This window comes from Salmo salar, chromosome ssa11 (assembly GCF_905237065.1).
Source record: "Salmo salar chromosome ssa11, Ssal_v3.1, whole genome shotgun sequence".
Taxonomy (NCBI): domain Eukaryota; kingdom Metazoa; phylum Chordata; class Actinopteri; order Salmoniformes; family Salmonidae; genus Salmo; species Salmo salar.
In genome coordinates, this window is record NC_059452.1 from 72,641,837 (window position 1) to 72,665,335 (window position 23,499).

The 23,499-nt window shown below is 42.1% G+C and overlaps 1 protein-coding gene across 3 annotated transcripts in view; it reads right to left on the minus strand.

Moving 5' to 3' along the window:
- The window catches only part of LOC106563036 (high affinity cAMP-specific and IBMX-insensitive 3',5'-cyclic phosphodiesterase 8B), an 80,929-nt gene that overhangs the window by 43,000 nt on the left and 14,430 nt on the right, over positions 1-23,499 (minus strand). For 2 of the 3 annotated variants that reach the window (XM_014128243.2, XM_014128242.2), the window contains exons 2-3: positions 11,503-11,559; positions 1,250-1,440 (exon numbers count right to left, since the gene is read on the minus strand). In XM_014128243.2, coding sequence (XP_013983718.1) covers positions 1,250-1,440; positions 11,503-11,559 — 248 coding nt within the window. Of the gene's footprint in view, positions 1-1,249; positions 1,441-11,502; positions 11,560-11,709; positions 11,983-23,499 lie in introns of those variants that run through there. The other variant, XM_014128244.2, reaches the window with a different exon arrangement.

Sequence of the window (23,499 nt, forward strand, 5' to 3'; positions counted from 1 at the left end):
CAGGCTCACCATGGACACAATGTACTGGAGGGATGGGAGGGAGGAAGGGAGGGAGAGGGAAGGAGTTTGAGAGAAGGAGAGAGTGAGAGAGAGAGAGAGAGAGAGAAAGAGAGAAAGAGAGAAAGAAAGAAACTTGTGATAGATCGGTCTTTATTGAGAAGAGAGAAAGCCACTCTGCTTCTGGGAAAATATAACCATGCGTGACTAATAACTCTAATCTCTAGATACTGTATAAAGAAGCATATCATGGTCTGACCACATGATAAATACTGGGTGGGATTATTAGGACAGTTTGAGTTTTTAGTGTATCTACACTGAACAAAAATATAAACACAACATGTTTCATGAGCTACAAAACAATTATCCCAGAAATGTTCCATATGCACAAAAATCTTATTTCTCTCATATTTTGTGATCCTGAGGCCCATTGTCCTACCATTAATCCGCCGCCGTCACCTCACGTTTCAGCATGATAATGTACGGCCCCATGTCGCAAGGATCTGTACACAAGCTGAAAATGTCCCAGTTCTTCCATGGCCTGCACACTCACCAGACATGTCACCCATTAAGCATGTTTGGGATGCTCTGGATCAACGTGTGCGACAGTGTGTTCCAGTTGCCGCCAATATCTAGCAACTTCGCACAGCCATTGAAGAGCAGTGGGACAACATTCCACAGGCCACAATTAACAGCCTGATCAACTCTATGCGAAAGGAGATGTGTGGCGATGCATGAGGCAAATGGTGGTCACACCAGATACTGACTGGTTTTATGATGCACGCCCTTAAATGGTTTTTAAGGTATCTGTAATGCATATCTGTATTCCAAGTCATGTGAAATCCATAGATCAGCTAAACATTTTTAAATTGCTAAATTATTTTAGAGGCCAGCTATCTAAACTTCTTATCAAGGTGGAATTACCGGCTGTGTGTGTGTGTGTGGGGGGGGGGGGCATTGATTTGGTTAAATGTGTACAATTGCAGCAAACATGCTTTGAAACTGCATAATTCTTTCTACACCCCATGGCAAAATGTGTAGACTTGCACAAAAGTAACTTTTAAAAATATTTTTTTCATCTACACTGTCAAAATGGGGGCCACTAAAATGATTTGCTCACAATGCAATGTGTGTGTGAGAGGGTATGGATGCGGCTACACAGACCTGTGAGCAAGATTTTTTGTGGCCCCCAGCCCCATCAAAGTTGCCCATCACTGACCGACAGACAGACAGACAGACAGTTTGAGTTTACCGACAGACAGCTTCTGCCACAAAGTATCGTGAGTGGCGTCCATCGATGACTACAATCTCGTGGCTCTTGTCCAGGAAACACTCGATAGCGGACTCAGGCGTTCGGGCGATGTTACACCTGAAACCCGCCCGGTCACACGCCCACCAGAAGGCATCGCTTTGACCATCCTCCTTCGCAAACACCAGCAGGACCTGGGACAGAGAGAGAGAGAGAGAGAGAGAGAGAGAGAGAGAGAGAGAGAGAGAGAGAGCAGATGGTCTGAAGTACCTCTTACCTGACAGAGGCAAAACATTGGTTACTTTAATAAATAATTTGTTAATAAATAATTTTTTGCTTGTCGGAGCAATAGTGTGTGGTTATAATCTTTCTGAAGTTGTTTTATACAAACATGAAGCTAGGACCGGTAGACTAATAAGCTTATCAGTGCTTTTAAGTGCTGATATACAGTACAGTATCACAAAAAATTATAAATTAAATAGTAAAACATACATCACTTAAAGTTGCAATATGCATAAATCGCTCCGCCATTTCCTGGTTGCTAAAATTCGAATAGTTTGCCTAATTTCAGTTTATGTGACAAAACAAGCAATGTATATTGTACTGTAGATAATCATTGCACCATAAAAACTGCTGTGAAATATCTGTCCTACAATCAAAAATATAGAATTTTCAGCTGTTTGAAGCTGGTGTACAAAACCGAATGTAAAAGATGCAAAAACGAAACAGAAGAACGGGAAGCATAGAAATAGCTCACAGAACAGATCTACCGCTTCGTAGACTTGATTTTAATGCGAATGACAGATCTGTAACTCACATTTCTATGTGAATTTGGACGAGTCGCCCAAAACGTTACATATTGCAGCATTAACCGTTCAAACACACAACTTCACACCACTTTCATCTCCTATTCCAATGAAAGCCTGCTATTGTTCCTTAATCTATACAGAACAAAAATATAAATGCAACATGTAAAATGTTTGTTCCATGTTTCATGAGCTGAAATAAAAGATCCCAGAAATGTTTCATACATACAAAAAGCTTATTTCTCTAAAATGTTGTCCACAAATTTGTTTACATTCCTGTTAGTGAGCATTTCTCCTTTGCCAAGGTAATCCATCCACCTGACAGGTGTGGCATATCAAGAAGCTGATTTAAACTGATCATTACATGATCATTACAGAGGTGCACCTTGTGCTGGGGACAATAAGGCCACTCTAAAATGTGCAGTTTTGTCACACAACACAATGCCACAGATGTCTCAAGTTATGAGGGAGCGTGCAACTGACATGCTGACTGCAGGAATGTCCACCAGAGCTGTTACCAGAGAATTGAATGTTCATTTCTCTACCATAAGCCGCATCCAACATAATTTTAGAGAATTTGGCAGTATGATTAACTGGCCTCACAACCACACACCACGTGTAACCACACCAGCCTAGGACCTCCACATCCGGCTTCTTCACCTGCAGGATAGTCTGAGACTGGCCACCCGGACAGCTGATGAAACTGAGGAGTATTTCGGTCTGTAATTAGCCCTTTTGTGGGGAAAAACAAATTCTGATTGGCTGGGCCTGGCTCCCCAGTGGGAGCGTCTAGCTCCCAAGTGGGTGGGCTCACAGTGCATTCGGAAAGTATTCAGACCCCTTGACATCTCACACATTTTGTTACGTTACAAAATGTGGAAAAAAGTCAAGGGGTCTGAATAGTTTATGAATGCACAGTATGCCCTCCCAGGCCCACCCATGTCTGTGCCCCTGCCCATTCATGTGAAATCCATAGATTAGGGCCTAATGAACTGATTTAAATTGCATGATTTCCTCATATGAACTGTAATAGAAAAAATAGAAAAATCTTTATTTTCTTTTGTATTATTGACTGTACGTTTGTTTATGTGTAACTCTGTGTTGTTGTTTTTGCCGCACTGCTTTGCTTTATCTTGGCCAGGTCGCTGTTGTAAATGAGAACTTGTTCTCAACTAGCCTACCTGGTTAAATTAAAGGTGAACTATTATATATTATTTGAAATCAGTAAAAGCATTGAAATTGTTGCGTGCTGCGTTCATATTTTTGTTCAGTATAAAAGTAACCAGGAGCCAGTTGGATGATAGTTAATGATGGCTGATGAGAGCTGTATTTCACACCAACAGTTGTCTGGCCTGTACTGTACACCGACAGTTCTTCATACTGTATGGTAACTTTACCAATACTTGACTCCTATAGTAGAGCAGTAAGAGACAAGAGGCAAGAATGGAGGGACTTGTGTGTACACACACACACACACACACACACACACACACACACACACACACACACACACACACACACACACACACACACACACACACACACACACAGCAATGGACAACTAACACAGGGAGAAAGGAAGTAGGGATAGAGATTTATAAAGATCTCTTAATTACGTTTCACTTTTTAGATTTGTGTGTATTGCTTGGTATTACTGCACTGTTGGTGCTAGGAACACAAGCATTTCGCTACGCCCGCAAAAACCATCTGCTAAATATGTGTAGGCCGACCAATAGAATTTGATTTGATTGAAAGAGAAACAGCCCGAGGGAGACCAAGAAGAGAGAGCGAGCCGTCTCGCCAGTCATGCCGGACAGACTGGCAGGATCATGAGGGAAAGAAGGGAGCAGAGGATGGATGAGAAGAAGAGGAGAAAAGAGAAGGGGGGGGGGAAGGAGCTGGCATTGGTAGGAGGCTGTGAAAGGTCTACACCCTTTGATCCCGAGCTGGGCTGTGTAACCATGGAGCTGCCGTGTGAAATTCCACACACACACACACACACACACACACACACACACACACACACACACACACACACACACACACACCTCAGGCGACACCGTCCCAAAATCCTACTATCTGCCGACCTGCCCTGCACCCGCACACGGGCCAGACAGGGGGCGCCACACGTACACAGTTCTGTGTGTGTTGCCGCTTGAGTCCGTGTACATACACATAATCAAATCAAATCACATTTTATTTGTCACATTACTTACAAGCCCTTAACCAACAACAGCTTCATGGCACGACTCCAACACCGTCATTAAGTTTGCCGATGACGCAACAGCGTTAGGCCTGATCACCGACAACAACGAGACAGCCTACAAGGAGGAGGTCAGAGACCTGGCAGTGTGGTGCCAGGATAAAAAACCTCTCCCTCAACGTGGAGAAGGAGCACGCCTCCATTCTCATCGACGGGGCTGTAGTGGAGCAGGTTGAGAGCTTCAAGTTCCTTGGTGTCCACATCACCAACAAACTAACTTGGTCCAAGCACACCAAGACAGTCATGAAGAGGGCACGACAAACCCTTTCCCCCTCAGGAGACTGAAAAGATTTGGCATGGGTCCTCAGATCTTCAAAAGGTTCTACAGCTGCACCATCGAGAGCATCCTGATGGGTTGCATCACTGCCTGGTAAGGCAACTGCTTGGCGTCCGACTGCAAGGCACTACAGAGGGTAGTGCATACGGCCCAGTACATCACTGGGCCAAGCTTCCTGCCATCCAGGACCTCTATACCAGACGGTGTCAGAGGAAGGCCCTAAAAATTGTCAGACTCCAGCCACCCTAATCATAGACTGTTCTCTCTGCTGCCGCAGAGCAAGCAGTACCGGAGCCCCAAGTCTAGGTCCAAGAGGCTTCTAAACAGCTTCTACCCCCAAGCCATAAGACTCCTGAACATCTAATCAAATGGCTACCCAGACTATTTGCACTGCCCCACCCCCCTTTTATGATGCTGCTACTCTCTGTTATTATCTATGCATAGTCACTTTAATAACTACCTACATGTACATATTACCTCGACTAACCGGTGCCCCCGCACATTGACTCTGTACCGGTACACCCTGTATATAGCCTCACTATTGTTATTTTAATACTGCTCTTTAATTATTTCTAACTTTTATTCCTTATTTTTTAGGTATTTTTCTTAAAACTGCATTGTTGGTTAAGGGCTTGTAAGTATGCATTTCACTGTAAGATCTACACGTACTCGGCGCATGTGACAAATCAAATTTGATTTGAAAATTAGATTTGATTTGATTTAAGAAGTTTTTAGAAAAAAAAGTGTTAAGTAAAAAGTAGATAAGTAAAACATAGAAAATAAAAGAAACAAATAATGAAACAGCAGCAGTAAAGTAACAGTAGCGAGGCTATATACAGGGGGTACCGGTACAGAGTCAATGTGCGGGGGCACCGGTTAGTCGAGGTAATTGAGGTAATACGTACATGTAGGTAGAGTTAAAGTGACTGATCATACTGCCTCCAAGTGGATGTCTTTCATGAGTATCTTTATCACCCAAGTGCTAAATAGTTGGAGTGTGTTTGAACACACAATCACTTAATAGTGATTAATTCCAGTGGTTTCCCTAAGTGGTTTACACACTGTGTTGCCCTCAAGGCAGGACTGACATAGAGAAGGGCCTCTACCCCTGACTGCTGTGCCACGCTGACTCACCCAGTCACAGTTCAGAGGTTAAAGCTAGAATCCTTTAAGCCTCCATCTCTGCACACCCTTGACCAGACAGACAGATAGACAGACAGACAGTTAGAGGGACGAAGGTATGGAACAGACAGACAGACAGACAGACAGACAGACAGACAGACAGACAGACAGACAGACAGACAGACAGACAGACAGACAGACAGACAGACAGTTAGACTGACAGTTAGACAGATATTTTCTCAGAGCGATAGAGAGAGACGTCTAGCTGACTGGCTTTACACCAAGTCTTGTCAGTGGGACTCCTCTTGGCGTAGAGCCAAGGAGTACGGTGTGGAGGAGACATACTAACAGTCATCAATCTGATGGATCCTTCCTAATAAGCGTGGTTTACTCCTCACACTCAGAACAACATGTAAATGCTTTTCCCGTGTTTTGAAGTGGGGGCTACAACGTTTCGCCATATGGTTTCTTAAGTTAAGTGACCATCCTAAGTTCCCTGTCCAAAGTAAGAGCAGAGCACCCTGTATACTGTCTTCTGCAGCCTACAGTCAACAACAGTTCACCCTCTGAGCCCTCTGGAAAAATAATCCCTCTGATTGAGGAGGAGTCCTGTGACAGGGTGCAGAAACGAAGGAGCGGAGAGAAGTAGATTTGGAGTTACCGAGTCTTTCCAGGGCTCAGAGGGAATGATAAATGTCAGGAGGAAACTTTCAGCATGCAACGCTCTCCTCCGGAGCATTTTATCTTTTCTTCTCTCTTTTCTCTCTCTCGTTCTCCCTGTTCAAGTGGGAGGGAGGTAAAGAGGGAGTGGGGAGTTAGGTCATGGTACAGTGGAGTTTGTGTGTGCATGACTCTGTGTGCGTACGAGACTGTGTGTGTGTGTGCGGATGTGTGTGTGCTTCCGCTGTCTGTTTGTGCGTGTGCATGACTCTGTGTGTGTGTACGCAACTGTATGTGTGAGTGTGCGTCTGCACCCTTGTGTGTCTGTTTGTGTGTATGACTTTGTGTGCGTGTTTGCGTGGTGCGTGTGTGTGTGTGTGTGTGTGTGTGTGTGTGTGTGTGTGTGTGTGTGTGTGTGTGTGTGTGTGTGTGTGTGTGTGTGTGTGTGTGTGTGTGTGTGTGTGTGTGTGTGTGTGTGTGTGTGTGTGCGCTCCACATCTTGAGGAGAGTAGTTATTTTAATGGAGCGTGTGTTGAGGGCTGTATGGGGAGGAGGGGTTGTAATAAAGTCTCTAGTCCTTCCACCTGGTTCAGCCAGCCGCTGCCAGACACTACCTCCTGCAGAGGCTTTTACACAGCCTGATAAAGAAGAATGGATGAGTTCTGGATATGAGGTTTGGATGAGGTTTTATTCAGCACAATAAAGACGGGTGGATGAAGGGTAGAGCCTTTCGGTATGTATTTTCTTTCAAACACTTTGAGCATTTGATTAAGCCCGCCAGATGGCGGGGGAGGTTTGCACTTTTAGGACTATTCCATTACTCCATCAAGCGCAATGACAGAGAGTGTAAAAAGACAGAGACCTAGATGTCTAGATGCACAAGAAACATAAAACACCTATGATCTTGTGTAACTAAAACTCCCTTTCCTAAATTACACAACAGCGTTAAGGCCTGGGAGCTAATCTGGACTTCTCAAAGGCTCACACTGCCTTAATCCCAATCCACAGGACACAACCTCAACCTCAGACTAGCAGCTGTTCACAGCTGGTCACCGGAAACTTAACTACCACCAACCCACACACCATCGGGTGTAAAGCAGGGATGGAACCAGTTCAGGGAACACAACCGAAAACCGGGGGAAAAAAACTACATTTTCAGAGGAAACAGAAACAGAACTGCGAACGAAAGTGATCTCCGTTATTTTAAAATCTTGAGAACCGGATAATAATGTTTTTTTTTTGTTCCTGCACATATCTGACCGAACAAACATGTTAACATCTAGCTTACCCGTTCCATACCAAAATGCTCTATCTGCACTAACTGGTGGAGTAAATTCACAAGCTAAATGTAATTACTATGTTCATTTCACGGGTTAAAATATGAACTAAATGGAACTTTTATGAACCGTACATTTCTTGGGGGGTTTGAACAGATTCAGAACTTTATTATGCTGGTCAGAACAAAAAAAATAGGGGTTCTGTTCAGAACGGAACAATTGGAAAATCATTTTGGTTCCAACCCCTAGTGAAAATAGTTATATAGTGTACATGTATGCTGCATGTGTCACGACTTCCGCTGAAGTCGGTCCCTCTCCTTGTTCGGGCGGCGTTCGGCGGTCGACGTCACCGGCCTTCTAGCCACCGCCGATCCACTTTTCATTTGTTCTGTCTTTGTCTTACACACCTGGCTTCACTCAACCAATTACTTGATTATTATTTAACCCTCTGTTCCCCATGTTTTGTTTGTGAGTGATTGTTCATTGTACATCGGTCCGTTTTTTGTGGGCCTCGCTATGTGGCCTTGTATTTTTGAGTGAAGTACGTTGATTACTCATATCTGCTGTCCTGCGCCTGACTCTCTACACCAGCTACACACAGGACCCTTTACACTGTTGTGTCATGTGGTGTCTCATTGTTACGCCATGTTGAAACCATTCTATCATGCAATAATAGCTCCAGTGTTTCCCCTATATTCATTTAAACCAAAGAATTGGATGCAATTAAAAATATATACAGTACCAGTCAAAAATTTGGACACACCTACTCATTCCAGGGTTTTTCTTTATTTTAACTATTTTCTACATTGTAGAATAATAGTGAAGACATCAAAACTATGAAATAAGACATAAGGAATCATGTAATAACCTCAAAAAAGTGTTAAACAAATCCAAATATATGTTATATTTGAGATTCTTCAAAGTAGCCACCCTTTGTCTTGATGACAGCTTTGCACACTCTTGGTATTCTCTCAACCATCTTCATGAGGTGGAATGGAATGCATTTCAATTAACAGGTGTGCCTAGTTAAAAGTCCATTTGTGGAATTTCTTTCCTTCTTAATGCGTTTGATTCAATCAGTTGTGTTATGACAAGGTAGGGGTGGTATATAGAAGATAGCCCTATTTGGTAAAAAACCAAGTCCATATTATGACAAAAACAGCTCAAATAAGAAAAGAGAAATGACAGTCCATCATTACTTTTAAGACATGAAGGTCAAGGTCAAGAACTTTGACATTTCTTCAAGTGCAGTCGCAAAAACCATCAAGCGCTATGATGAAACTGGCTCTCATGAGGACCGCCACAGGAAAGGAAGACCCAGAGTTACCTCTGCTGCAGAGGATAAGTTCATTAGAGTTACCAGCCTCAGAAATTGCAGCACAAATAAATGCTTCACAGAGTTCAAGTAACAGACATATCTCAACATCAACTGTTCAGAGGAGACTGTGTGAATCAGGCCTTCATGGTCAAATTGCTGCAAAGAAACTACTACTAAAGGACACCAATAATAAGAAGAGACTTGCTTAGGCCAAGGAACACGAGCAATGGACATTAGACCGGTGGAAATCTGTACTTTGGTCTGATTAGTACAACTTATAAGATATTTGGTTCCAACCGACGTGTCTTTGTGAGCCGCAGAGAAGGTGAACAGATGATCTCTGCATGTGTGGTTCCCACCATGAAGCATGGAGGAAGAGGTGTGATTCAAGCCACACTTAACCTGAATGTCTACCACAGCATTCTGCAGAAATACGCCATCACATCAGGTTTGTGCTAGTGGGACTATTATTTGTTTTTCAACAGGACAATGACCCAACACACCTCCAGGCTGTGTAAGGGCTATTTGACCAAGAAGGAGAGTGATGGAGTGCTGCATCAGATGACCTGGTCTCCACAATCACCTGACCTCAACCCAATTGAGATGGTTTGGAATGAGTTGGACTGCAAAGTGAAGGAAAAGCAGCCAACAAGAACTCAGCATATGTGGGAACTCCTTCAAGACTGTTGGAAAAGCATTCCAGGTGAAGCTGGTTGAGAGAATGCCAAGAGTGTGCAAAGCTGTCATCAAGGCAAAGGGTGGGTACTTTGAAGAATCTAAAATCTTTTTTTAACACTTTTTTGGTTACTACATGATTCCATATGTGTTATTTCAAAGTTTTGTTGTCTTTACTATTATTCTACTAAGTAGAAAATAGTCAAAATAAAGAAATAACCCTTGAATGAGTATATTTCTGCTGAGACACGCTTTTAAATGGATAGTCGTTGGCTCAATGACTGGAAGTCTATGGGAACATCTAGCAATGCACCCCCCTACCCTTGCCACCACTACTAATGGAAACACAGAGATCACATCCCATAGTGAATACAGACACAGTCACAATCTACATATTGTAGATAGACATACAGCGCATTCGGAAAGTATTCAGACCCCTTGACTTTGTCCACATTTTGTTATGTTGCAGCCTTATATATAATAGTTTTTTTCCCCTCATCAGTCTACACACAATACCACATAATAACAAAGCAAAAACTTTTTTGCAACAAAAAAATTGTATTCAGATCCTTTACTGAGTACTTTGTTGAAGCACCTTTGGCAGCGATTACAGCCTCGAGTCTTCTTGGCACAGCTGTATTTCGGGAGGTTCCCTGTCAGGTTGGATGGGGAGCGTCAATGCACAGCTATTTTTAGGTCTCTCCAGAGATGTTAGATTGGTTTCAAGTCCGGGCTCTGGCTGGACCACTCAAGGACATTCAGAGACTTGTCCCGAAGCCACTCCTGCGTTGTCTTGGCTGTGTGCTTAGGGTCGTTGTCATGTTAGAAGGTGAACCTTTGGCCCAGTTTGAGGTCCTAAGTGCTCTGGAGCAGGTTTTCATCAAATATCTCTCTTTACTTTGCGCCATTCATCTTTCCCTCGATCCTGACTAGTCTCCTAGTCCCTGCCGCTGAAAAACATCCACACAACATGATGCTGCCACCACCATGCATCACCATAGGGATGGTGACAGGTTTCCTCCAGACGTGACGCTTGGCGTTCAGGCCAAGAGTTCAATCTTCGTTTCATCAGACCAGAGAATCTTGTTTCTCATGGTCTGAGAGTCCTTTTCGTGCCTTTTGGCAAACTCCAAGCTGGCTGTCATGTGCCTTTTACTGAGGAGTGTCTTCCGTCTGGCCACTCTACCATAAAAGGCCTGATTGGTGGAGTGCTGCAGAGATGGTTGTCCTTCTGGAAGGTTTTCCCATCTCCCGCACATTGACTAGTACCGGTACCCCCTGTATGTAGCCTCATTAATGTTATTTTATTGTGTTACTTTTTATTACATTTTTTACTTCAGATTATTTAGTAAATATTTTATTAACTTTATTTCTTGAACTGCATTGTTGGTTAAGGGCTTGTAAGTAAGAATTTCACAGTAAGGTCTACACCTGTTGTATTCGGCGCATGTGAGAAGTAAAATTGGATTTGATATGATTTGATTCCGCTGATGTGTTTGTATGCTGTTGTTCAGCCTGCTTATTTGAATGCACTGGTTTTACACAGCTCTGGCTAAATAACTGAAATGCAAACAAAATGTACAGGCCCCAAAAGTAATTTTCGCAAATCTCTCTGATTACGCTTTCTAATCACATCCTAAAATCCTATTCTGTGCCAATCAAAATGGCCACCACTCCAAAGCCTCTAGTAGCGTGAAGAAGAGACAAACTTCCCATGATGTGCTCTACCACAACATGTAACATCACTGAATTGCATAACAAAATACAGCAGACTCCTGATAATTGACGGACGGTGGGCACCAAACTGGAGCATGCTGTTAACAGGAGAAATACAGAAGAATGTAAAGTGCAGTTTTACCTGAATAGGTTCTTGGGTCAGTCTCATAGGTCCTATGCATTCTTCTGTGGCTGATACCTGGAACACAACCAGAGAGAGAGAGAGATGGAATGAGTTCAAGCTCCGACAAAAACAACAAAACAATGAATAGCAAGAGTAAAAACAGACGAGAGAGTAGGAGTAAAAAAAATGAAACGTCGAAAAAATGGGAAACAGAGTACTGCTTACCATTTTACCCTCTTCTTCAGGTACCATACATGCCCTGAACCACTCTCTCGCTATCGCTTTTCCCCCTCTCTATCTCTTTCTTTCTCCCTCTCTCTGTCTCAACCAGCTAATACTCCATAAGCAGGTATTCCTCAGTAAAAAAACAGAAGCTCTACACTCCTGAACAAACCTTGGTTAGCTTACTGAACAATGTTACTCAACTATAGCAGGAAGGATTTCTGGCTACTGGACTATCGACTAACGGCTTAGGATGTTCCAAGCACACACTCACACTATTAGTGACGCAGCAAGACAAGGTCCGTTACAAGCCTCTTTAAAGAGTATTAAGGGATACAGACAGACAGGTGTATGTGAGTAATGCCTTGTGGACGAGCAGTACCGACACTGTTGATAGACTGTAGCTAACGCAGCTTAAAAAAATGACATGCACATGGGTCCTTCCACCAATTCGGTGCCTTTTGAGAATTGTGACTTGGTGAAAAAAAACATGTTTGATTTCAATACAATTTTAACATTCTGTCATAAAGAACACATGTTCCACTTCAACCTCTCTTGAGGTTTAAAAAAAAACTATAAAAAGCCTATAAAAAGTGCCTATTAAGCGGCAAATAAAGTAACAGGGTTGGCCGTAACAGGGTTGACCATTTCACCTTAAATCAGCCATAAATCCTCTTGTGACAGCGGGAATGGAAGATAGTTGTGTGCAACAGAGAGGGGCAATTGAATGCAAGCTTATTCTTTTATTTAATTTTTTTTTTTAAACATTCCTAGCCTGTCTGTCTATGGGTAAGAGGGTTGACGTGTTATGCTTGAAAATGGCCGAAAAGAACCAGCTCACCTGCTTCTACACTATGATTTGACTATTTGATGTTCAGTGTTTTTTTTTTTAAATAAATATTTTAAAAGGAATAGTTTCATCATATTAAAATGAAAATTCAGTTCACGTAACAGGGTTGACATTAAACATGAGGGACAGACGTGAATGAATCACCATGAAATAAATAATAATCTTCAGAAATGACTTTGTCAAAACAACAAAATAACTAGGGCTTTACAATGATGGTGAACATTTGGAGAAATGTTGGAGTTGTGGTTTAAAACGTTTCTAGGAGTCACAGAGGGTGCACCGAGGGACGTTAAAATGCTGAATTTTGCCACTTTAGCAAGTCTTTATTCATATTGAAAATCAGATTTATTGAATTCTCCATGTGACCTATATTAAAGGGCACTTCATTTAATATAACAGGCTTTTAAAATTCAATATTGGTGTCCTTAAAATGCCAAAAGGAAGCAAATGGCACTAATTTCGTTGAACGACCCACATTGGTGGGTGGCAATGACATCTCAGACCAATACCCAAGTCTCCACATATGCAGTACTTCACGTTGACCCATATCTGTCTCTGTGCCTCTCTGGACACCTGTCATTATCTGTTTATCACAGCTCATCACGGCTCATTGACTCAGTACTGTGTTAATTGTCCCTCTTGGCCTCCCTTACAGAGTTGAATGAGGCCAGCTCTGCAGTCACATTCAATGGATAAGGGACTGTTTGTGTTTGTTTGTGGGGACATCAGTTAGGATCTGATGTATGGCCAACAATGTATGGCGATTAGTGCCAACAATGAGCTCATCAGATCTCTTGTGCCCTGTCCCTGTGTCTCCTATGGTTCCTGAACCATGTCGGTGTAGGAGGACAGAGAGGGGCATAGAGGAATGTATAGAGAGTGTATAGAGAGTGTATAGAGAGTGTATAGAGAGTGTATATAGAGTGTATAAATGGGTGACTAGAGAGTGTATAGAGAGTGTATAGAGAGTGTCTAGAGTGTGTATAGAGAGTGTATAGAGAGTTTCTAGAGAGTATAGAGTGTATAGAGAGTGTATAGAGAGTGTATAGAGTGTATAGAAGGGTGTATAGAGTGTCTAGAGTGTGTATAGAGTGTATAGAAGGGTGTATAGAGTGTATAGAGAGTGTCTAGAGAGTGTATAGAAGGGTGTATAGAAGGGTGTTTAAGAGAGTGTATAGCGTGTATAGAAGGGTGTATAGAGTGTATAGAGAGTGTCTAGAGAGTATAGAGTGTATAGAGAGTGTATAAGAGAGTGTCTAGAGAGTGTATAGAAGGGTGTATAGAGAGTGTATAGAGAGTGTATAGAGAGTGTCTAGAGTGTGTATAGAGAGTGTATAGAGAGTTTCTAGAGAGTACAGAGTGTATAGAGAGCGTATAGAGAGTGTATAGAGTGTATAGAAGGGTGTATAGAGTGTCTAGAGTGTGTATAGAGTGTATAGAAGGGTGTATAGAGTGTATAGAGAGTGTCTAGAGAGTGTATAGAAGGGTGTATAGAAGGGTGTTTAAGAGAGTGTATAGCGTGTATAGAAGGGTGTATAGAGTGTATAGAGAGTGTCTAGAGAGTATAGAGTGTATAGAGAGTGTATAGAGAGTGTATAGAGTGTATAGAAGGGTGTATAGTGTATAGAGAGTGTCTAGAGAGTATAGAGAGTATAGAGAGTATAGAGTGTATAGAGAGTGTATAGAGAGTGTATAAAGTGTATAGAAGGGTGTATAGAGTGTATAGAAGGGTGTATAGAGTGTATAGAGAGTGTCTAGAGGGTGTATAGAGAGTGTCTAGAGAGTATAGAGAGTATAGAGTGTATAGAGAGTGTATAGAGAGTATAGAATGGTGTATAGAGTGTATAGAAGGGTGTATAGAGTGTATAGAGAGTGTATAGAGTGTCTAGTGTCTAGAAAGTGTATAGAGTGGATAGAAGGGTGTATAGAGTGTATAGAGTGTATATAGTGTTTAGAGAGTGTATAGAGCGTATAGAGAGTGTATAGAGTGTCTAGAGAGTGTACAGAGAGTGTATAGAAGGGTGTATAGAAGGGTGTATAGAGTGTATAGAGAGTGTATTGATGGGTGTATAGAAGGGTGTATAGAGTGTATAGAGAGTGTATTGAAGGGTATAGACGAGAGGGGGTGTGGACAAAACCACAGGCAGCAGTCTCTCATCTAACCACTGGCAGAGAGTGACTGGACTCTAGAACCTTAAGAGTTAATCGGTTCAGTTATTTGAATTCCATTTAGATTTTTTGGTGTGTGAGAAATCAATTAATTCATGAGAGAAATCAAGTCAAGAACTATGTGGGATGCTGGACTGAAGGAAGCTTAATCAAATATTCAACCTAGTTCAGTGCAGAAACGTGCCTGTTTTTTCCGGCTCGGGCAGAGACGGATGAGAGTGGAAGAGGTGAAGCAAGAGGTTTTACTCTCGCCAAAATCTGTACAAAATAAGCCCAATGAGTTTCTATAGGCTTATTTTGGACGTAAGCTTGTCGCCTGCCTTCCGCCTTTGAGTAAACGACTCCCATTGTAAGAGCGGAAACCTGAGCATCTTGTCATTATATACAGATCTCTGGACGGATACACCGCATAGACCACATGAGAGAGGAATGTACAAAACACAATGACGAGAGGGACAGAGACAGTTTGTGAAAGTATGCCTTACCTACTTTATTTAACTAGGCAAGTCAGTTAAAACTTCTTCAGGATTGGTGGATCACCTGCGAGACGGTTGAGCTAACGTAGGCTAATGCGATTAGCATTAGGTTGTAAGTGTAACCGATGTGAAATGGCTAGTTAGTTAGTGGTGGTGCGCACTAATAGCGTTTCAATCAGTGACGTCACTCGCTCTGAGACCTGAAGTGGTTGTTCCCCTTACATTTACATTTTAGTCATTTAGCAGACGCTCTTATCCAGAGCGACTTACAAATTGGTGCATTCACCTATAATATCCAGTGGAACAACCACTTTACAATAGTGCATCTAAATCTTTTAAGGGGGGGGTTAGAAGGATTACTTTATCCTATCCCAGGTATTCCTTGAAGAGGTGGGGTTTCAGGTGTCTCCGGAAGGTGGTGATTGACTCCGCTGTCCTGGCGTCGTGAGGGAGCTTGTTCCACCATTGGGGTGCCAGAGCAGCGAACAGTTTTGACTGGGCTGAGCGGGAACTGTGCTTCCTCAGAGGTAGGGAGGCGAGCAGGCCAGAGGTGGATGAACGGAGTGCCCTTGTTTGGGTGTAGGGCCTGATCAGAGCCTGAAGGTACGGAGGTGCCGTTCCCCTCACAGCTCCGTAGGCAAGCACCATGGTCTTGTAGCGGATGCGAGCTTCGACTGGAAGCCAGTGGAGAGAGCGGAGGAGCGGGGTGACGTGAGAGAACTTGGGAAGGTTGAACACCAGACGGGCTGCGGCGTTCTGGATGAGTTGTAGGGGTTTAATGGCACAGGCAGGGAGCCCAGCCAACAGCGAGTTGCAGTAATCCAGACGGGAGATGACAAGTGCCTGGATTAGGACCTGCGCCGCTTCCTGTGTGAGGCAGGGTCGTACTCTGCGAATGTTGTAGAGCATGAACCTACAGGATCGGGTCACCGCCTTGATGTTGGTGGAGAACGACAGGGTGTTGTCCAGGGTCACGCCAAGGCTCTTAGCACTCTGGGAGGAGGACACAAGGGAGTTGTCAACCGTGATGGCGAGATCATGGAACGGGCAGTCCTTCCCCGGGAGGAAGAGCAGCTCCGTCTTGCCGAGGTTCAGCTTGAGGTGGTGATCCGTCATCCACACTGATATGTCTGCCAGACATGCAGAGATGCGATTCGCCACCTGGTTGCAAGGGCCGCGGCTTTTGTGGCGCGATGGGTAACGATGCTTCGTGGGTGTCAGTTGTTGATGTGTGCAAGGGTCCCTGGTTCGAGCCCGGGTTGGGGCGAAGAGAGGGACGGAACCTACACTGTTCCCTACACTGTAACAAGAACATTTCCCAGGACATGTACATATCTGATATTGGCAGAAAGCTTACATTTTTGTTACTCTAACTGCACTGTCCAATTTACAGTAGCTATTACAGTGAAAGAATACCATGCTATTGTTTGAGGAGAGTGCACAGTTTTGAACATGAACAGTTATAAATAAACAAATTAGGCACATTTGGGCACTCTTGATACAACATTTTGAACAGAAATGCAATGGTTGGATCAGTGTGAAACTTTGCACAAACACTGCTGCCATCTAGTGGCCAAAATCTAAATTGCACCTGGGCTGGAATAATACATTATGGCCTTTCTCTTGCATTTCAAAATGATGGTACAAAAAAAACTGTTGTTTTTTTCTTTGTATTATCTTTTACCAGATCTAATGTGTTATATTCTCCTACATTCCTTTCACATTTCCATAAACTTCAAAGTGTTTCCTTTCAAATGGTATCAAGAATATATCCTTGCTAGTAGATTTGGGTATGTCATTTTAGGCGGAAATTGAAAAAAAGGGGTCTATCGTTGAGAACAAATTCTTATTTACAATGACGGCTACCCCGGCCTAACCCTAACCCGGACAACGCTAGGCCAATTGTGCGCCACCCTATGGGTCTCCCAATCACAGCCGGGTGTGACACAGCCTGGAATCAAACCAGGGTCTGTAGTGACACCTCTAGCATTGAGATGCAGTGCCTTAGACCGGTGCGCCACTTGGGAGCCCTTTGAGCAGAGATGAGATGATGACTTTAAGGAATTAAAAAGAATAAAGTCATCAAATAAAACAAAGTAATATACACAACTTAAATATTTTATTATTTCATATTCATTTCCTATTTTTCAATTGATGTCTACCCAATGTGGACCTGACAGAGACAATGGAATATTTTCAATGTTTCGGCAATTGAATGTTCACAATTTTTCGTTTTGAAATGTCAATTAAAAAGCTCTAAAATCATTGTAATGTCATTATATCATGATGCATTTAACGTAAAAAAAGATCAAAACCGAAATCGAAAAAACTTTATTATTTTGTAATAATCTAACTGAAACCGAACCAACCTAAAAGAAACACTAATAGCTCAGCACTATTAAGCAGAGACAGGTTAGAGCATAATTATCTCTCTCTCTGTTTTTCTCTCTCTCTCTCTCTCTCTGTTTCTCTCTCTTTTCATGTAGTGTCCATTTATTCTGGCCTATATGAGTCCGCAGTGCTGTGTATGTGTTGTAGCGCTGGCCCAGATAAAAAAAAAAAACACAATGGTTCCCTGAAAGCTCTCAGATACATTAGCACACTCTCTCACACAAAAACAAAAAAACAGATGCATCCTCTCCACTCTAAAATCTCTTCTAGCCTTTCATCAGACCACCTGGTAGCTGACACCTACCTGCCTGCCTGCCTGCCTGCCTGCCTGCCTGCCTGCCTGCCTGCCTGCCTGCCTGCCTGCCTGCCTCCCTGTCTGTCTGTCTGTCTGTCTGTCTGTCTGTCTGTCTGTCTGTCTGTCTGTCTGTCTGTCTGTCTGTCTGTCTGTCTGTCTGTCTGTCCTGAATATAGAACAGGCTGTGTTATACTGTAACAGAGAACACAGAGTACCATCTACCTGTGTGTGTGTGTGTGTGTTCATGACAGGAAATATGAAGCCATAAGCATCCATCAAGGTCACATTACTGCATCATAACGACAGGTACACATCTCTCACTGCATTCACAATGACATTCACTTACAGTTACAGTGAGTAACCTACATACAGTGGGGTCCCGAAAATTATTGACACCCTTGATCAATTATCAATAATGACAGTATAAAATAAATCATTCAAATACTGATCTATATTGTATGATCAAAAAATTGGGAAATTATAGTATTTTACAATTGCTCAGAGAAAGAGGTTTTGTTTAAAAAGTTTAACTTTTTTTTTTAAAGGCAGGGGTCAAAATTATTGACACCCCTAAAGAGTCTAATAAAAAAAGTCAACAAAAGTTTCGTTTTTGGTCCCATATTACTATCACGCAATGACTACATCAAGCTTGTGACTCTACAAACTTGTTGGATGCATTTGCTGTTTGTTTTGGTGTGTTTCAAATTATTTTGGGCCCAATAGAAATGAATGGGAAATAATGTATTATGTCATTTTTGAGTCTCTTTTATTGTAAATAAGAATATAATATGATTCCAAGCACTTCTACATTAATGTGGATTCTACCATGATTACGGATAATCCTGAATGATTTGTGAATAATAATGAGTGACAAAGCTACAAGTGGTCAAAGATCATAATCCCAAGACATGCTAACCTCTCACCATTACCAACAACAGGGGAGGTATGATCTTTGACCCTCTGTGACATTCTCACTCATCATTATTCATGAATAATTCAGGATTATCCGTAGTCATGGTATTTGAATTATACAGTGTCTTCTTACCATGCAGTGTGATCTAACATGGTGAAGTTATAGATACGATATGGTCTGCATGAAACAACACACTCATCAACAGTGTTGGGGAACACTACGCTTAAAGGTAACTCGTTAAGTTACATCCTTACTTGCATAAAAAGTAACTGTCAGGAGATACCTTGCGTGTGTCATTCTTATGCTCTATAGAGGGCGAACACTACCTTTGAATGGCTTGCATAGCCTACCGTCCGTAGCCTGATTTATAATTCTGGGCTATACCAACTCAAGTAATAATGACAGATGCAATATCTCCTTTACAATACTTAAAATTAATGCTTTTGTTTAATTATGTACACATAAGTATAAACATATTGAAGTAGAAACACATGTTTACGCAAACAAGAAAATGCTCATCCAGAGGCGGCGCTCCTAGTGGCCGGGGACTTTAATGCAGGGAAACTTAAATCAGTTTTACCTCCTTTCTATCAGCATGTTAAATGTGCAACCAGAGCGAAAAAAACTCTAGACCTCCTTTACTCCACACACAGAGACATGAACAAAGCTCTCCCTCGTCCTCCATTTGGCAAATCTGACTCTATCCACCTGATTCCTTCTTACAAGTGAAATTAAAGCAGGAAGTACTAGTTACTCGCTCAATAAGGAAGTGGACAGATGACGCAGATGCTAAGCTACAGGACTGTTTTGCTAGCACAGACTGGAATATGTTCCAGGATTCTTTCGATGGCGTTGAGGAGTACACCACCTCATTCACTAGCTTCATCAATAAGTGCATCGATGATGTCGTACCCACAGTGACCGTACGTACATACCCCAACTAGAAGTTTTAAAATCTTGCACAAAATGTACCCTTGCAATAACTTGTTGTCAATATTCATGGTTTAGAGGACATATGCCTTTTCTGTGATAAAGAAGGAGAAACGATTATACACATTTTTTATGAGTGTGACTCTGGGAAGTTATTTTGGAGCGAGTTAAGTATTTACATTTTTTATTTTATCAATAAGACCCATGTATTTACAATGAAAGATGTAATATGTTATTATTAAAATGAAAACAAAAGCACTGAATGAGTCATTCATTTCTTCATTCTCTCCGGTAAATTTTATAAACACAAAAACAAATATTGGAAATCTGTCCCTAAATGCAATATATTTTTACTTGAAATCCAATATCTAATAAAGTCTCTAGAACTAGTCAATAACCAAAAAAACACTATATTCTTAGAACTCTATCATAAGTTTACACAACTGTTTACACAACTGTAACCCCTGGCTTTTTATCTTTTTTATTTATTTTCTTTTATGAAAACGGACTACAAAGGGAAGCACAGCCGCAAGCTGCCAAGTGACACGAGCCTACCAGACGAGCTAAATAACTTCTATGCTCGATTCGAGGCAAGCAACACTGAAGCATTCATGAGAGCATCAGCTGTTCCGGACGACTGTGTGATCACGCTCTCCGTAGCCAATGTGAGTAAGACCTTTAAAAAGGTCAACATTCACAACATACAGCGCATGTACTCTGAGCATACACTGACCAACTGGCAAGTGTCTTCACTGACATTTTAAACCTGTCCCTGACCGAGTCTGTAATACCAACATCTTTCAAGCAGACCACCATAGTCCCTGTGCCCAAGAACACCAAGGTAACCTACCTAAATGACTACTGACCCATAGCACTCACGTCTGTAGCCATGAAGTGCTTTGAAAGGCTGGTCATGGCTCACATCAACACCATTATCCCACAAACTCTAGACCCACTCCAATTTGCATACCGCCCCAACAGATCCACAGATGAAGCAATCTCTATTGCACTTCACACTCCACAAAAGGAACACCTATGTGAGAATGCTATTCATTGACTACAGCTCAGCGTTCAACACCACAGTGCCCTCAAAGCTCATCACTAAGCTAAGGACCCTGGGACTAAACACCTCCCTCTGCAACTGGATCCTGGACTTCCTAATGGGCCGCCCCCAGGTGGTAGGGTAGGAAACAACACATCTGCCATGCTGATCCTCAACACTTGGGCCCCTCAGGGGTGCATGCTCAGTCCCCTCCTGTGCTCCCTGTTCACCCATAACTGCATGGCCAAGCACAACTCCAACACCATCATTACGTTTGCCGACAACACAACAGCGGTAGGCCTGATCACCGACAACGATGAGACAGCCTATAGGGAGGAGGTCAGAGACCTGGCAGTGTGGTGGCAGGATAACAACCTCTCCCTCAACATGATCAAGACAAAGGAGATGATTGTGGACTACAGGAAAGGAGGACCGAGCACATCCCCATTCTCATCAACGGGGCTGTAGTGGAGCAGGTCGAGAGCTTCAAGTTCATTGATGTCCACATCACCAACAAACTATCATGGTCCAAACACACCAAGACAGTTGAATTTGAATATTGAAACAATGTTGCAAATGTCGGAGAGAGCTTATCAAGGCTTATACAAATCTCCGCTGTTGAAAACAAAATGTTAGTCTAAAAGAAATGTGAGATAATGTCTAGATGCTTTTTATAGTGGAGATCAAGTTCATAAAGTGCTTGGCTGGGCTGATGAGACAGTGGATTGCGCAGTAGTGCACAGTGGATTGTGGAATAGACACCGGCATTCAGGATTAGACTCTAACGTGTTTCTTTGTAATGCTTTAGCCCCAACACTGCTTATGAACATGTAGTAAATCCACGGTATGAATTAAACATTAGACATTATGTGGATATATTGAAGCAACATCTCAAGACATCAGTCAGGAAGTTAAAGCTTGGTCGCAAATGGGTCTTCCAAATGGACAATGACCCCAAGCATACTTCCAAAGTTGTGGCAAAATGGCTTCAGAACAACAAAGTCAAGGTGTTGGAGTGGCCATCACAAAGCCCTGACCTCAATCCAATAGAAAATTTGTAGGCAGAACTGAAAAAGTGTGTGCGAGCAAGGAGGCCGACAAACCTGACTCAGTTACACCAGCTCTGTCAGGAGGAATGGGCCTAAAATTCACCCAACTTATTGTGGGAAGCTTGTGGAAGGCTACCAGAAACGTTTGACCCTAGTTAAACAATTTAAAGGCAATGCTACCAAATACTAATTGAGTGTATGTAAACTTCTGACCCACTGGGAATGTGATGAAAGAAATAAAAGCTGAAATAAATCATTCTCTCTACTATTATTCTGACATTTCACATTCTTAAAATAAAGTTGTGATCCCAACTGACCTAAGACAGGGACCTTTTATTAGGATTAAATGTCAGGAATTGTGAAAAACTGAGTTCAAATGTATTTGGCTAAAGTGTATGTAAACTTCCGACTTCAACTGTATTTACATTTCTGTCATATGAAATACTGGCATGTGTGGTGACCATTAGACCTTTTTCCCCCACTACTTTCCCACTAACCGAAATATCACTGGTTCGAATCCTGAGCCGTCTAGGTGGGAAAAAATATGACAATGTGCCCTTGAGCAAGGCACTTAACCCCAAGCTCTTGATAAGAGCGTCTGATAAAATGACTAAAATGTAAGAATTCAGTTTGAGTCGTCAGGCAACGATTGCAGAGCCTCTTGAAGTAGTTATAAATAATGATTTAAGTCATTTAGAAAAACAACAACAACGACATCATTCATGAGATAGAAAGTCATGAGAGGGTCAGGAAAGTGATGGGCAGTTAGCTAACTTGTATGGAGGGTTTGTGTGAGTGATGAGTTGTGAGCTTGTGACAGAGGTTACATATGAGGTAGAAATTAGGTCAACACTCAGACTCCTGAAGACCATGGACCTGCAAGACTCATTACTTACACAGATATTGAGAAAAAAAAAAAATGTGTTACACAGGCTGCGGGGTCGGAAACAACCGGATGCTTCTGGATTTCAGGGGAAATGGAAAGAGAGTCTATGATGCAACTTCCGCTTTTCTTAGGGATAGGAGCCGCTAGTGGGACAACTTCCGGTGAAACTGGAGGGCCCACAATTCAAATAAATAATCATAAATATTATGGATTTTAAATATATATGTACATATAAGTGTCTCATATCGGCTGAAAGCTTAAATTCTTGTTAATCTAACTGCACTGTCCGATTTACAGTAGCTATTACAGTGAAAACATGCCATGCGATTGTTTGATGACGGCACCACACATCAAAATATTTTCCCAGCGGCACAGGTTTCATACATTCACAAATAACAATTAAATATTGACTTACTTTTTGAAAATCTTACTCTGATTTGTCATCCAAAGGGTCCCAGCTATAACATGTAGTGTCATTTTGTTAGATAAAATCCTTCTTTATATCCCAAAAAGTCTGTTTAATTGGCGCCATCGATTTGAGTAATCCACTCGTTCAACATGCAGAGAAAGGAATCTGAAAATCTACCCCTAAACTTTGTTTCAACAAGTCAAAATACAATTCTATTTATTCCTCAGATACCCTAAAATGTAATTAAACTATAATATTTCTTACGGAAAGAAGTATGTTCAATAGGAAACCGATTTTATCAGGTGTGTAATGTCTTCATGTCTCGCGCAAACACACATTTCCAGGACTGTGTCCTTCTGCTATAACTGATATTTCTTATTTGT